Source organism: Marmota monax, unplaced genomic scaffold, assembly GCF_021218885.2.
Source record: "Marmota monax isolate L192 unplaced genomic scaffold, Marmota_monax_Labrador192_F-V1.1 WCK01_AAM20220418_F8-fsc00013, whole genome shotgun sequence".
Classification (NCBI taxonomy): Eukaryota; Metazoa; Chordata; class Mammalia; order Rodentia; family Sciuridae; genus Marmota; species Marmota monax.
In genome coordinates this window covers 27,070,602-27,087,043 of record NW_026692202.1, presented here as the reverse complement: position 1 = coordinate 27,087,043, position 16,442 = coordinate 27,070,602, and the positions used below count along the sequence as shown (strand labels likewise).

Below are 16,442 nucleotides of genomic sequence, written 5' to 3'. Positions count from 1 at the left end.
CCCTGAGGGAATTCAGCTGGCTTTTTGTGCTGCACATTGATGTCCTCCAGCACCTGCTGCCAATGCCTCAGCTTTGTCAAGTGCTTCTTCTCCAGCGCATCTTTCCACTACAATTCATTCCTTAATTCTTAGACATCATCTTTGATAACTTACTCTGATTTCCAACAACTGCAACCTGCCTTTTTTTTTTTTTTTAATTTTTATTTTTTGGTGGTGCTGAGGATTAGAACCCAGAGCCTTGTGCATCTACCAACTGAGCTATATCCCCAGTTGCAACCTGTTTTTGTAGAAAAAAGCATTCTGTCTGTCTTGAAATACCCAGCAACTTCTGGATACATCGATCAACACCAGTTTGAATTTCTTCCTGATCTGCGTCCTTAACATACTCCTGAATTATGAGAGAAGCAAAGCAAGCCTCGAATGTTGACTTTAACTCGTGCACCAAGGTACTGTTAGAAGTCCTTAGAGCATCAGGCGCTGCCTGAAGAAACAAGGGCTGGCCCAGGTCCCGGTGGGAGTGGTGGGGATCCTGGAGGCTGCCCGGAGAACATACCACCCAGTGGAGCTACAGTGTCTGGAATGGCCCACTGCATCTTCCCATTTCACAGTGTGATTAATACCACACGATGTCATGGATGCCACCTATTCATCATGCTTCAATGGACGTGTCAGACATTGTGCTAAATGTTAGAGTTTCCAAGAGGCATCTGAGGAGGAAGTGCTGATGCATAGGTCTATACCAAACTTTAGACAGTGCAAAGGAGAACCTGTGCTGAATGTATTGGTAGACTTTTGTTTTCTGAAAGACCCTAATTTTCTTTATTGTACAAGTGTGTTTTTGTTTGGGTTGTAACCTGCCCTCTGTTAACCTTACTTATTTCTGGAGACTACCCCCTTGGACACTCTTTTGCCTCTGTGTCTCAGATGCCGCAGCTCTGGGAAAGGCTTCTCTACTGCTTCAACACTACTGCAGAGGAGTAGTTATCAAAGACCTACTCCATCAGACTGCTGTTGCACATTACTTCTCCCCGCTGCCCTTCTTCTGTTGTCTGTCTTTGAATTCTAACATTGGTAGATTTTTTTCCTATAAATTCCTTTAAGTAGGTAACTTTTTTTTTTTGCATATTAAAAAAAACTTTATTGAAGCAGCTATGTGTGCTTATTTGTTTAGTCATTTAGTGAACAAATATTTATCAAGCACCTACTACCTGCCAGGTCTTGCAGATATAGCTCTAATCAAAAACTGTTAAGAATTTGACATTCTGCTAACATACTACTTTTTTAACAGAAACCAGGATGATGTGGTTATTCATGATCTTCTACTTAAAATACTTTCAGTGAATCAGTTGATCCCAACCACAGAGCCCAGTTTTACCACTGTGTGGCCATTAACTCACATCCTTGCCTTGGAAGAAACTGTGCTGCTGTATTGTTTTGGTTTTGTTGTAACTTTTTGTCTTGAAAAAGAATTATCTGTTTTGAAACTTGTCAGCCATTTATTAACATTCATAATTTGACATTTGCATTTAGTAATTTCTTAGTATTATGCTTTTTTTTTTCCTGGGCTGGGGATCAAACACAGGAACTTGCGCATGCAAGGCAACCATTCACCACTGAGCAACATCCCTATCCCCACTCTTTCCTTCCTTCCTTCCTTCCTTCCTTCGCTCGCTCCCTCTTTCTTTCTTTCTTTCTTTCTTTCTTTCTTTCTTTCTTTCTTTCTTTCCCTCCCTTCCTCCCTCCCTCCCTCCCTCTCTCTCTCTCTCTCTCTCTCTCTCTCTCTTTCTTTCTTTCTTTCTATAAAAATCTTACCAGTGGTACAGCCTTGGTTAGCATGTGCTGGGCTTATCTAATTAGGGAATAAAGGCATATTCTATGGGTGGTCTTTGGTGTAACCTCAAATACATAATTCTCAAGAAAACACACATTTAAAAATATTTTACCTATGAATAATATGATTTCTTCCTCTTCCATCCAAAAATCATGCTACAACTTGAAAAAGAATGGGTAGTTGATGTTACTATATTAAAATTGGCATTTATAACTTGTAAAAGCATTGAGTAGATGAGTAATAAATCCCAAACCCTAAAATTTTAAATCCATTTGGTAAAAATTTTCAGTAGTGAAAGCATAGTTTGTGTGCTCACGTGAAAATATAAATTCTGAATACCCTTATTTGTATGTTATCCCATATGAGTGCATTCTTTGTGATATCAAGCAATGCTTTCCAGACTTACTTTGAGTGAGTTTTATGGTTAAAGTTTTTGCTTTTTTTTTCTGCTAAAATCTTGCAGAGCTGCAATGCAATAAGAGGAATTAGTGGGCACTGACTGATATAGCATTTTCCTAACATGCACGAGGCCCTGTGTTCAATCCCCAGCAATGCAAAAGAGAGAGAGAAAGAAAAATAAAAAAGTCTTGGGGGCATTCAGTAAGCAGACTTAAAAATTCAGACCAACTTAGATGATGAGGCATTTTAATTCTCCTGTGGCTAACTATGAAAATCCTAACCGACAAATATAAATATTGCTCTTTGAAATGAATGACCCAGGAGAAAGAAAGGGGGATTTTATTGTGAGTAGGAGGAAATTTTACCCTAAACTGTTATCATCTGATGCTGAGCACCAATAAATACTGTAGGAATATTCATAGAGTAGCCAAGAATTTGAGAAAATTGTCTATAAAGGGAAAAAGTCTTAGCCTGGTGAAAAATCAACTGTGATGTAATCGTGGACACATGGTGTGGTTGTGTTTCCTTTGACAAAGATGACATATCAGTGATTTGCTGAGTAAATTCCTATCATCTCCACCAGAAATAAAAGTATGAATAGACTATTATTCTGGGCACAGAGGGCAACAGGGCGTATCTCATAAGGGATTGGCAAGACCTGAAGCATGGGCCTCAGCACTGTTTAAAAGATCAGAGAGACATGTCAGAGGATAGTGGAAGAACTGAGGATTTATAGGTCAGAGCTGGCTGTGGAGCTGGGCTGGGCTAGGGAAGAAGTTGGGCTTTCAGGAAGAGGTTAAGTGACCAGTGTTCCATGGTCAGAGGGTGAAAGGCAACAGCAGTAGCTTAACAGCTGACCCATACTGGGAATTAAGCCTTAACTTTTGGAACACATTGGTTGGGTGACTGAAGAGCATGGAGGTTAGACTGGACATTGGCCAGGGTAAGCAGCAGGTTAAGGTGGCCACCACTGGATAGACCAAGGTAGGACTGGGCCTCTGGATCAGGAGATTCATGAAGGAGTCTGTCCGTGCTCTGAATAGTGCTTTTGGAGAGGAGTTGAACTTCAGTTCTAGGGCACCTTGGGACATCTAGGCCTCAGTCAAAGCTTCAAAGTCATGATGTTTCTGAATTGCAACATTTGGAACTTTATCAGATAAACCATTTAGAATAATGCTAATGTCAAGCGGAAGGACATGGAAAAAATCCAGAATTTAACAATAAATAGCTAATTTGATCATTTCTTTAGCATTCGCTGTGCCAGGTACTAGTCTGTGTGTTTTATGTATTTGCTCCATTTACTCCTCCCAAAAATCTATTCAGGGAGACAGGTATTGACTTGCAGAGATTCTGCTAGCAATGAGATAGTAGGAAGGACGTATAGGCATGGGATTATATTGTTCTGAATACCAGCAGTTCTGGGTACTAAAATTTATTTGTGGGTAGCCTGCCTTGACATATTTAACACATGCCACTGGTCCTATGTATTCCTTATGGTTGGGATTCCTAACATTGTCTAGGGTGAGACTGCTTGCACTCTGGCTCTCAATCTCACCTTAAGGTTCTGTAGCTTTTATTGTCTATGTATATTCATTTGCTTGATTATATACCCTCTTTACTTTAAAAAATTGTTTATAAATTATTTGGTATTGGTAAGTTTTACCTCATCAACTAGCTTCTGAAGATTTTTATTGCTTTTTTATATCCCATAGACCAAGCATCCTTGTAAATAATCCAGTAAATTCACATGATATATTCTGTGCCTTTCTTTCTACCTTGATTTTAATTATATTGTAGTCAATTGTTAAGAAACTGGTTATTTTTCCATATTTTATAATGTTCAAATAGTCTATTTTTTTGTTTTTCACAGGGCAAACTCAAAAAATGAATCTTTTTCAGTCGATAACTAGCGCCTTGGATAACTCACTGGCTAAAGATCCTACTGCAGGTAACATTGATCTACGTTCAATTGTGGTAGTTGCTAATGCCAGAATTAAAAATTTGCTTGAAAAATGTGTATGGAGCTCACAGGTTAACATTGTAGATGTTAACCAGAAACTTTTGAAAGACCTGATCAAATATATAGGGCTGAAGAACCAAACTGCACTATTAGCACATGTTTGTTTCCACTCATTACTAGTTCTCATGTATGTCGACATTAGGTCAGTTTTCATAGTACATATGGTCCTAATATTATAGTAATTTCTTCTGGATTAATATCTGCTTTGTACTTCTGTTTCTCTAATGTATAGGAAAAAACCAGAAAATACCAGGTCATTCAGATCCAAATTTATAAATGAAGATTTGATTTCTATACTTTTTGACTTTTTACATGTCATTCAACTTGTAATATTTCTTTTAGAAATAATAATTTTAGTATTTATATATTTATACATAATTTCATAAGCAATTTCATTTTTATCTTATTAATGATTGATATAAAAAGTTGTCCTTCTGTGTTTTCTAGATTTGGTTGGATTTACTTCACATATGCACACTCTCGCTTTACTATACCTTGGGCTTCCCTTTGAGAATCCTTTTTTCTGATACTGAGGATTGAACTCAGGGGCCTTTACCATTGAGCTACATCCTTAGTCCTTTCTACTTTTTATACTGGGACAGTGTTTCCCTAAGCTGCTGAGGGTCTTGCTAAATTGCCGAGGCTAGCCTTGAATTTGCAATTCTGAGTCACTGGGATTACAGATGTGTGCCACCATCCCTGGCCCATTTGAGAATCCTTTGTTTTAAAGTTAAGTGAAATGAAAAACAGGTAATTTATTTTTTTTAAAGGAAGTGAGAGCTAGACTAGAAAATTACTAGACCTTGATTTGTTTTGAATGTTATCTGAGAATGATAGAACTAGATGAGTGAATGTAGAGAAGGGTGACTTATTTTCTTGAGGTCCATAAAACTTTCAGGTGCATTCATGGGACCAGAGTTGGGCTCTCTGAATACTCCTTAATTTATTCTTGCCTTACTAAAAGGCTCCTCTCAGTTTCCTCTGCCCCATTCTTTCCTCTGCTGCTGTGTTCTACCATACTTGCTTCCTGTCTGTTTACATAGTCTAAGTCCCTTTTTATTTGAGACCCTTCTGTTGGCTTGGAATTCTCCTCCTTCAGCTCCTCCGAGGGCTGACTCTTACTGTACACTATGTTTAAGAAAACCACAGACCCGGGAACCGGGACTGTGAGTCACAGTTCTGGCTGGCTTTTTGACTTGGCAAGTCACTCTACTACTCCTCTGGCCTCATTTCATCCTGGGTAAAACAAGATAAGATTCAGGATCAGTGGTTCTGTCTCTGCAGGGAGTTCTTTCCACCCGTACTCTGCTTCCCATGCCTTTATCAGTGTCTGGAGACAATTTTGGTTGTCACAGCTATGTGTTTGATGGGCAGCTGTCATCAAGTGGGTAGAGACCAGGATTCTGCTGTATGTCTGCAATGCATAGGAAAGTCCCCCCAACAGAAGATTTATCTAGTCCAAATTGTTAATAATATCCAAGTTGAGAGACCTTGAGCTAGATCTTCAGTCTATTTCTGTTTAATGATTTAAAATATAAACATTTTAATTGCTTATTTCTCTTGATTAGTATTACTTGGGGATCACTAAAGAAAATGACTTCCTTAAACATTTTTTTTTTCCAGTAATATTTGGAGAAGACGTTGCCTTTGGTGGAGTCTTCAGATGCACTGTTGGCTTGCGAGACAAGTATGGTAAGTTAATATCTATGTGAATATTATTCCTGTAGAACTTTTACTTCAAGATAAAAACAAAACAAAACAAAACAAACAAACAAACAAACAAAAAAAACCCCACAAAGTATACTTTGTTAAATTTCTGTATCTTTATTACATGGGTGAGCACCTTTTCACTTCCTCAGCCACCTGTAGAGTCCTGTGGCCTAGATTTCTCAAATGTGTTTTAACTCTAGTATCTTCTGATCTACTTCATATCACACACATTAGAGATTCCAAAATAATCTTCACTAAATGATAGTCAATGTATTGTCACTCATCTGTTCAAGAACCTTTGGCATCTTCCTGCAGCATGCCTTGGCCTGGGACTTCAGTTCCCTTTCTTCCAGTTCAAGATTCTGCCTGGTAGTTTATTAACAAATTTCATCTTTGTTGGGGAGAAAGACTGAGAGATTTATTTCCTAAGGAATTGGCTCACATGATTGTGGGGACTGGCAAGTCTGTAGGGCAAGCTGGAAACTCTGGCAGGGTTTCTGTGTTTTAGTCTGGAGGCCAAATTCCTTTTTGTTTGGGAAACCTCAAGTCTTTTCTCTTAAAACTTTAAATTGATTGGATGAGGCCCACCCACATTGGGAATGGTAAACTGCTCTACTCAAAGCTATTGATTTAAACATTAATCACATCTTAAACAAAGGATACCTTCACAGCAACTTCTGAGTCTGTGTTTGACCACATAACTGGACATTACAGCCTGGCCAAGATGACATAAAATTAACTATCTAATGCCCACTTCATCCCAGCTGCTCTGTCTTTTGCCTGGCATGCGATTGATTTCTGCGTGTTGCTTTTATTTATTTCTTTTGGGTCCAACTTAGAGATGACAGAATTCGTTTTGGCCAGCTCTCAGTTCCCACTCTTGACTTGCTGTGTGAGGAATGTATTTCCGCCCCCATGGTTAAGGATGCCTCTGAGCTGCTTTTGTCATTTTATTTTTTTCTCTCAGTCTTATCTCATCTGGAAGTCCACAGAGTGATTCAGGGTTTGCAGGAGTTGACATCTCTCTCTCTTCCTTCCTTTACCCTGTCCTGTACTGCTCATGTGTGTGCACAGGGTGAGGAGTGAGTGTCTTTTCAGATTTTTTTTTTTTTTTTAATAGTCTCTTTCCAGGTCTGGTAGCTCAGGCCTGTAATCCCAGGCAGGACTGTAATCTCATTGCAAATTTGAGGCCAGTCTCAGCAACTTAATGAGACCCTCAGCAAATTACCTAGACCCTGACCTGACATAAAAAAATAAAAAGGACTGTGGTTGTAGCTCAGTGGTAAAGTGCACCCCTGGGTTCAATCCCCAATGCAAAAAAAAAAAAAAAAAAAAAATTTGTCGTCTCTCTCTGTATTGTACTCTCTGTGAGGTTACGATGTACTTAAATCAAAGAGACCATTGGGAACTTATTGGGCACTTACAGTTTTTTTTTTTTTTTTTACTCCATCTGTGGCAAGTTGAGTTTTTGGATCTAGTCCCTTTGCCTTCTACTTTTCGATTCTAACAGCTGTTTAGAGTTTGAGATAGTGAGCAAAAGATGATCTTTCCTAATCATTGACACTCCTACAAACTTGTAGATCTTTAAGAAAACATTTAAAAACCTGTAAATGCTTCTTGGGAGGCTGAAGCAGGAGGATGGCAAGTTCAGAGTTAGACTCAGCAACTTAGTGAGGCCCTAAGCAATTTGTAGAAAAAATGGGAAAGACAGAAAAACATAGAAGACAAAATAAAAATTGCTTACATACTTGTAGAAATAAACTAGAGATAACTGCATACCCTGGAATATGTACTTTTGGACTATACTTGAATATTGAATAATTTAAAATATTAGATAATGTGTGCACACTTTGTATATAGTTTTGTAGCCTTTTTGTCTGCCTGGTGTAGTTATGTGGCTGAACAATTTTTGGCTTTCGCTGTCTTGTCTTTTCTGGAACTGTAGTGGCATGCCGTGGGCTTGTTTAAGCTGATAAGTCCTCAGTGGACCTTCTGACCAGATTCTCACCATGATTCTCATTCCATCTGGGGCAGTTCATCCACGCACCTGCTACTCACAAACTTCTGAATTCCTGTCTCTAATCCAGACTTCTTTCCTGAGCTATAATCTATTTCTTCACTATTTCACAGCATATCTTTTTAAAGTTGTTGATGGACCTTTATTTTATTTTTTAATTTATTTATATGTGGTGCTGAAAATCGAATGCAGTGCTTCACACATGCTAGGCGGGGGCTCTACCACTGAGCTACAACCCCAGCCCTTCACTGCACATGTTCGCTCGCCCCAGTGTCACACAGTCACTTAAAAATGCTGCATTTCTGGAACTAAACTCATCACACCCACACAGCAAATCTGTGCCTTCTGCTGCATTTTCTATCTTGGTGATTGTATCAACATCCATTTAGTTACCCAAGCTCAAAACTAGATGGTCCTAATATCTTCCTTCTTTCTCATTACTCACATCCAGTCAAATCTGAAAATTTCATGTTCATAGTTTCTCTTCAATCCAGCCCCTCCATTCTTACTGCCCTGGCACTTCAGATCTTTAATTTTCTCTGCCTAGGCAATTTTATTTCTTAGTAATCACCCTTCCTTTGGCCTCACTTTCCCTCAATCCATTCTTTACCTTGTTACCAATGTTATCATTCTAAAATTCACTTTTCTTAGCACAATGTACAAAAGACTTTGAGATCTACCTAGCTAACTACTTGACCTTATCCACTCTACTGTTTACAAATTTTATGTTACTTGATGTGTCTTGTGAGCTCTTTGTCATTTTGTACATGCTATCTGGATCTCTCTTCCCCCATGTGATTATCTGGCAAACTCTAATTTCTTCTTCAGAAGGTTTCCTCTGAAAAGTCGCCCCCCCCACCTCCACATAGTCTCAGGCATTGTTTTATCCTTGGTTAGATTGTATCTCTTATTTATTCTTGTTTTTTGTTGTTGTTTTTGCAGCGCTGGAGATCAAACCAAGGCATTGCACATCCTAGGCAAATGCTCTACCACTGAGCTATAGCTCTTGTCTCTTACTTCTTGAAAGTTGTATTATAACCATCTCCCTATCAGATCTTCTACTAGACAGCTTCTTAAAGACAACAAATCTTTAAGCTCTCTGTGAATCTTAGCACTAAATCAATCTTGTCAGGTAGTATTTGTTAAATGAATTTTGTTGAGTGAATTTACTCGTTCCTCCAGAAGACAATGGTCATCTGCTTCAGAAAGGGATTTTCTTGTCTTCCTTAAATACTTTGGTCTGAAGTAATTTTTTTTTTTTTTTTTTTTTTTAAAAAGGTTAAAACAGAGAAACACTAACTCCTTCTTGAGAAAAACGTTTAGTAATGTTGGAGGCCACCTGCAGATTTATGTCTACATGGCAAGGGGCTGAGATAATTAATGTCTATGTAACTCTTTTAGCTTTATTGTCATTAACTGCTGTGAATTTTTACAATAACTTTAGAACTATAAATTTAAACTTTTAAAAATTCCAATTACATCAAGATAAGCAATCACCACTCTAATGAGAGCAAGTGAGCTTCTGGTTTTAGAAATGAATGATAAAGGGAATGGTGAAGAGAAATATATATTAAAATAGATTTTTTCTTGCATCTTAGAAAAATACCATTAATCCACATTCAGGACACCAAAACAAAACAAAACAAAAACAAAAACAAAACCCCAAAACATCCTTTTTAAGTAATCTCTGCTCTTTAGAATGTAGACCTGAAATTTTTAGCTATATAGAAGCATGTCTGCTAGTATTCTTTTTGTTTATTCTAAACAATTTTATTTAAAAGAACTAAAAATTATATTGATATAATTAAATACATTGTGTTAAATAAGTTAGCAATGAAAACCTCTGATGAGGGACCAATTCACTTGCTGGAGAAATCTGAGTGTTGAGTGGGAAGGGATCACGATCAGTAGGTGGCAGCCTGCACTTTGTAATGAGATCCTGTATTGCTCCAGTACTCGGAACTGTCATGAGGCATTTTATGTTCCATCATAAGGCAGAGTGGAAGGATTGCAGGTTTACTGACACAATATTGTAAAGCTGAATGCCACTGAATATTTAAATGAAGGAACTGCATAATTGGAAGCAATGCCAAACAAAGGAAGAGAGACAGAGCTATTTTGTATTCCATATAATGCAGGTGAGTGTGGGTTTAACACCATTAAAATGCTTTTTTACTCCTTCCCTTACCTTTCATAGAACACAATAATATGCGTGTCTTAAAAATGAAAAGGAGAGTAGCATATCCTCATTACTGTATACCTGATGGCAACTTTGAACTTTTTTTTTTTTTCTTTTTGGTACCAGGACTTGAACCTAGGGGTGCTTAACCACTAAACCAAAATCCCCAGCCCATTTTTACATTTTATATCAAGTAAGAGACAGGGTCTTGTTGAATTGCTTAGGGTGTCACTAAGTTCACGAGGCTGGCTTTGAACTTGAAATCCTCCTGCCTCATCCTCCTGCACTCCTGGGATTATAGGTGTTTGGCACCATACCTGGCCAGCTTTGCACTGTTGGCCATGACTTGTTGATCAGAACAACAGTTGGAATTAGGGGAATTCTGGGCAGAGGACAGTTCAAAGTAGTTGATTTGTAGAGTATGTGTTATTTTATGTTTGAATTCCACATACATCTACTAAATTTATTCTTATTTTCATTCTGAGTATGTGTGTGTACATGTTTTATTCAATTAAGACTTTATGTCAGGTTGAAGGTGTTCTCTTTTTTTTTTTCAGTTGTAGATGAACACAATACCTTTTAAAAAAAACTTATTTATTTATTTATTTTTAATGTGGTGCTGAGGATTGAATCCAGTGCCTCATATGTGCTAGGCAAGTGCGCTACTACTGAGCTATGACCCCAGCCCCTATGGCGTGCTTTTATTTAGCACTGTTCTGCGCTGAGATGAATATTCCTTGGCTGTGGATCTTAGACTATCTGGCCCACTTGTTGGAGGAAGCTTAAGTGAGAAAAGGGGTAGTAGGCAAATTGCCAAATGAGCCTACAGGCCTGAACATCTTCCTTTTCATGAGCTCTGATGTTTTTCCATTACTATGTTCATTCCTTTGCACCGCGAGTGAGGCTGTCATAGCAGCTTGGGAAAAGTTATAACCACTTACTTGTTTCTTTCTGTAAACATCACAGAAATTGTATAACCAGATACTTTAATACACTGATGTCAGGAAGGAAAACTAGGACAGGCATGTGGAGAAGGCAATTTGTAATCTATATAATATGCCAATAATTGGGAGTTGACTTTGGGCCCCTATTGTCATCAGTGAAGTAAAGGACAAGGACCAGATGACCTGTGTAGACCCTTCTACACACATGAAAGTACTCTGTGCTTTTATTTCTTTTTAAAAAGAGGAATACAGTTTCCTCATGCATTGATTCCCTTTTCATTTAGATGTTTATGAATATGATTGTTGTATCATCTTGGAATCTTGGGGTACCTTCGGCACTTAATTTAATTCTCTTAAGAAGCTCTTTTTTTCCAGTGTGGTAACTTTTAAATTTGAGGAATGTAAGCACTATCTGTTGACAGTCTCTTATATGAATCATGAAATTAACATCTTCAACCAAATAGTGACCTTCTCTTATACGTTCCTGCTGCAGAAAAAGTTACTTCAGTGCCAATCATACTTTTGAATTGAGTGTCAGGAGGGTTCCACTGAAGAGTGGCTGTCTGCCAGGTGGGGTTTGGCCCAAATTGAAACTAATTTTACTGAAGAAAGAACTTGATAAAATTCATAAAAATTTCTCAGGGAAATGGAATGCATGATTTATTCCTCCTATTGACGTAAGTATATTTATGACTTAAATCAGATTTAATACCACATATAGATAGTAAAATGGCTGACTGTTCCAGGAATTCGGAGTAAAAATAGCAAAAATTAATAAGTGGGTGTCAAACTCTTTTTTCTAATATGCTTGTTAAAAATGTTGTTAAAGGATTATTAGTAATATGATGATTTACATGATTTTCTTAACTTTCTGAGTGTCAGACACTGTGAGTTGCTCCTGATATTACAAGTTTCCTTTCTTTTCTGAAAGTGAATATATAGTAGAACTAGATATACTTATTTAATAGTGCCTTCTTTTCCCTCCAGTGAGAGAGGGAAAAATAATTTAAAAATGAATAATTAGTAAATATAATTTTATTAATTGTAAAAATTATGATTCATAATAATGAATTATTTTATAACAAACTTATAAATTAATTTATTCATTATAAAGATTAATGAAAATAACTAAACTTTTGTGGTAAAATATACATAACAAAATAATTAGTAAATATAATTTTATTAATTGTAAAAATTATGAGTCATAATAATGAACTATTTTATAACAAACTTATAAATTAATTTATTCATTATGAAGATTAATGAAAATAACTAAAACTTTTGTGGTTAAAATATACATAACAAAATTTACCATTTTAATACTTTCTAAGCATGCAGTTCAGGGCTATTAAATACATCCATATTATTGCATTTGTTACCACCATCCATCACCAGAGCTCTTTCATCTTGCAAAACTGGAACACTACACTTATCAAGCAGCAACTCCCCATTTTCCCTTCCCTCAGCCCTAGACTACCCTTCTACTTTCTATCTCAATTGAACTTAATTATTTCAGTATCTCATATGAGTTAGAACCATATGGTATTTTTCCTTTTGACTGATTTATTTTATTTAGCATAATGTCTTCAAAGTCTATCCATGTTGTAGCATGTGTCAAAATTTCCTTCCTTTAGCTGGGCTTGATAGTACATGCCTATAATACCAGCTACTTGAGAGACTGAGGTGGGAGGATCCTGAGTTCAAGGCCAGACTAGACAACGTGGCAAGACCCCCATTTAAAAAAAAATTCCTTTTTAAGGTTGAGTAATATGCCATTGTGTATATAAAATACACTTTGTTTTTCCATTCATCTGTTGACAGACATTGGTGTTGCCGCTCCTTTTTTGATGTAGTACATGATGTTGCTATAAACATGGGTGTACAAGTATTTCTTCCCATACCTGTTTTCAATTCTGAAGAAAAAAGTTGGAGGAGTCATACTTCCTTACACAAAAACTTACTACAAAGCTTCAATAATCAAAACAGTGACACTGGCATAAAGACAGGCATATTGGCTGATGGAGTAGAATAGAAAACTCAGAAATACATCCTTGCATATATGGTCAGATAATTTTGACAAGACTGCAAAGACCATTCAGTGCAGAAAAGATACTTTTTGACAAATGAGTCTGGGAAAACTGGATATCTACATGTAAAAGAATGATGTTGAATCCTTACCTAACACCATGACAAAAATTAACTCAAATTGATCATAGATCTCTTAAAGATAGAACTCTTAAAGGAAAATGTAGAGTAAAAGCTTCATGTTGTTGGATTTGGCAATGATTTCTTGGAATGACTCCAAAGACACAGGCAGCAAAAGAAAAAAATAGGCAAATTATACTTCATCAAAATGAAAAACTGGTGTTTTGAAGGACACCATGAATCAAACAAAAAGACAGGCCAAAGAATGAGAGAAATATTTGCAAATCACATATTTTGTAAGAGATTAATATCCATAACACATAGAGAACTCCTAAAAATATACTACAACAATGACAGAAATCCCTAATAACTCAGTTAAAAAATAGGCAAAGGAATTGAATTGGGTATACTCATACATTGTTGGTAGGACTGCAAATTGGTGCAACCACTATGGAAAGTAGTATGGAGATACCTCAGAAAACTTGGAATGGCTCCACCAATTTACCCAGCTGTCCTACTTCTCGGTCTATACCCAAAGGACTTAAAATCAACATACTATAATGATGCAGCCACATCCATGTTTATTGCAGCTCAGTTCACAGTAGCTAAACCATGGTACCAAGCTAGATGCCCTTCAATGGAGGAATGGATAAAGAAAATGTGGTAATACATACAATGGACTATTACTCAGCCTTAAAGAAGAATAAAATTATGGCATTTGCAGGCAAATGGATGGAACTAGAGAATATCATGCTAATATAATGACTTTGGAGTCATTCTAAGAAATCATTATCAAACCCAACATCATGAAGTAAAATAAGCCAATCCCCAAAACCCAAAGCCAAATGTTTTCTCTGATAAACAGATGCTGATCCATAGTGGGGCGGGGGGATAGGGAAGAATGAAGGAACTTTCTTTCTGTAGAGAGGAGTCAGGGGAGGGCTGGGGTTATGGGATGGAAGGACCATAGAAAGAGACAGACATTATTACCCTATATACATGTATAATTACATTAGTGGAGTGACTCTGCACCATGTCCAGCCAGAGGAATGAGAAGTTGTGCTCCATTTGTGTACAATGTGTCAAAATGCATTCTATAAAATAAATAAATCAATTAATTAAAAAAAGAAAAAAGAAGATCTGCAAGTGGCCAATAAGCATATGAAAAGACGCATTAGGAAATTATTATTATTAGGAAAATGTAAACCAAAACCACAGTGGGACAGTATGTCATGCTTGTTGATTGGCTGTTCTCAAAAATGTAAAAAAAAGATGAATATTTTTGAGGTTGTGATGAAATTGGAACTCCTGTGCACTGAAAGTATGGATCTAGGGTACTGCAGCTGCAGTGGAACACAGTAAGACAGTTCCTCAAAAATTAGAACTACCCTGTGATCCAGCAATATGCCTTTTTTCCTTCTATCTCTTTTTTAATTTTGTTAGAGTTACCCTAGAAAATACGATGAAAATATCAACACATACTTCATTTATATTAGCTTTCAAAATTTATTTCTTTGATGATCTTTTTTGATTTTGTATTCTATATAAAAGCTTTAGAATTCACTAAAATTAGAATTGGTACAATTTGTCACTGTATTTCAAATTGCTCAAAAAAAAAAAAAAATCAAAAGGAGTATTCTCCTATTTGACCTGTTGACCAGTGGCTTCACAAACAACATTAAAAAAAAAGATATCTAATATATTTTGTAGCATATCAAAACTGGAGGGAAATTGAGGATACATCCACTCTAATTGTTCTCCACTGGTAGTGATTTTGGCACTGCGAAGAAATATTTTTGGTTGTCACAACTGAGGAAAGGCACTCATCAAGTGGATAGAAACCAGGCATGCTGCTAAATGTCCTACCAGGCACAGGACAGCACTCCCCCACCAAACAAAGAACTGTCTGGCCCAAAAAGTTAATAGCACTAGGTTGATAAGCCCTGATCTGCTCTGACTCCACATAATGTAGAAACTGAAGTTCTGAGAGGTTGGTGTTACCAGATTACCCAGTGGCAAGTGGGTGAGCTACTCACTCACGTTCATTTAAAAATATGAGACATATAAGGAATTCTAATTAAGTAAAGCTCAAGTGTTTTGATTATTTATGGATTAAGAGGAAGCTAGTTATTAGAAGCTTATATTAAAAAGGTTGAAAAAAATCTCCTTTTGTATTCTCCTATGAACAAGATTTTCTGAAAGCATTAAGTTGTTCAGGACGGCAGCTGCTGCCTTGGCTTATTTTTTCCCCTTTAATTGATTAAATAATAAATGTTAGAGCTGCCAACAGGTGTTCTCTTTGACATTTTAAGCATCATTCAGATTGTAAGGTCCTTAAACCAGTTTTTGTAAACCTTACTTGACAATGACATGCTTTTAAAATTTTAAAATGTAAGTGCCAACAGGAGCTTAAGAGGTAGAATTAAAGTGGACTGGGAAAAATGGGATTATAGACAATTATTGTCAGACAGTACAAAATTGATTCATAACAATCTTTTTGAACTTCAAAGTTAAGAATTAGAAAAATGAGACTAGTATTAAGAGCAATAAGTAAAAGAAAATAAAAGATCTTTTATTTGACACTTTCATTTTCAAGTATGACATGTCACATATCAACATAGGGATGATGTTGCTAAATTAGCTTCTGAAATCTGCTGCTAAACCAGATGTGGAGGAACATACTTATAATCCCAGCTATTAGGGAGACCAAGAAAGGAGAATGGCAAGTTTGAGGTCAGCCTGGGCAGTATAGGGAGACCCTATCTCAAAATAAAATAAAACAGGGCTAGAGATATAGCTCAGTGATAGGGCACTTGCCTTGCATGTGAAAGGCCCTCAGTTCAATCCCCAGCACTAAAAACAAACAAACAAATAAACAAACAAAAACAAACCTAGTGTTGAATCTTCTGAAAGTCATCTTGCATTCTGTTACCCTTAATAGAAGGAAGGACAGACAATTTTATTTTTCCTTTAATGGTTAGTATTTCGTTATTAATGTGCACTAGTTATTTTTAATTGTTTTATTTTTGACAGCTAGCTTTTACATTTTTGCACATTGAAGCCTATGTTTTTTCTTTGTAAGGTCTCACAATTGCTTATTACTTGATATATCTGTAATTTTTGAATTAGCCCTTCTTTTTGCTTTAAACTTCCCATTTAGCCATAGATTATGACAGCATATATAATATCAATTTCTT

General features: G+C 36.6%; 1 protein-coding gene across 2 annotated transcripts in view; it reads left to right on the top strand.

Moving 5' to 3' along the window:
- The window catches only part of Bckdhb (branched chain keto acid dehydrogenase E1 subunit beta), a 205,353-nt gene that overhangs the window by 8,800 nt on the left and 180,111 nt on the right, over nucleotides 1-16,442 (top strand). For both annotated transcript variants that reach the window (XM_046432189.2, XM_058575944.1), the window contains exons 2-3: nucleotides 4,101-4,178; nucleotides 5,874-5,942. In XM_046432189.2, the coding sequence (XP_046288145.1) occupies nucleotides 4,101-4,178; nucleotides 5,874-5,942 (147 nt within the window). The remainder of the gene's footprint in view (nucleotides 1-4,100; nucleotides 4,179-5,873; nucleotides 5,943-16,442) is intronic.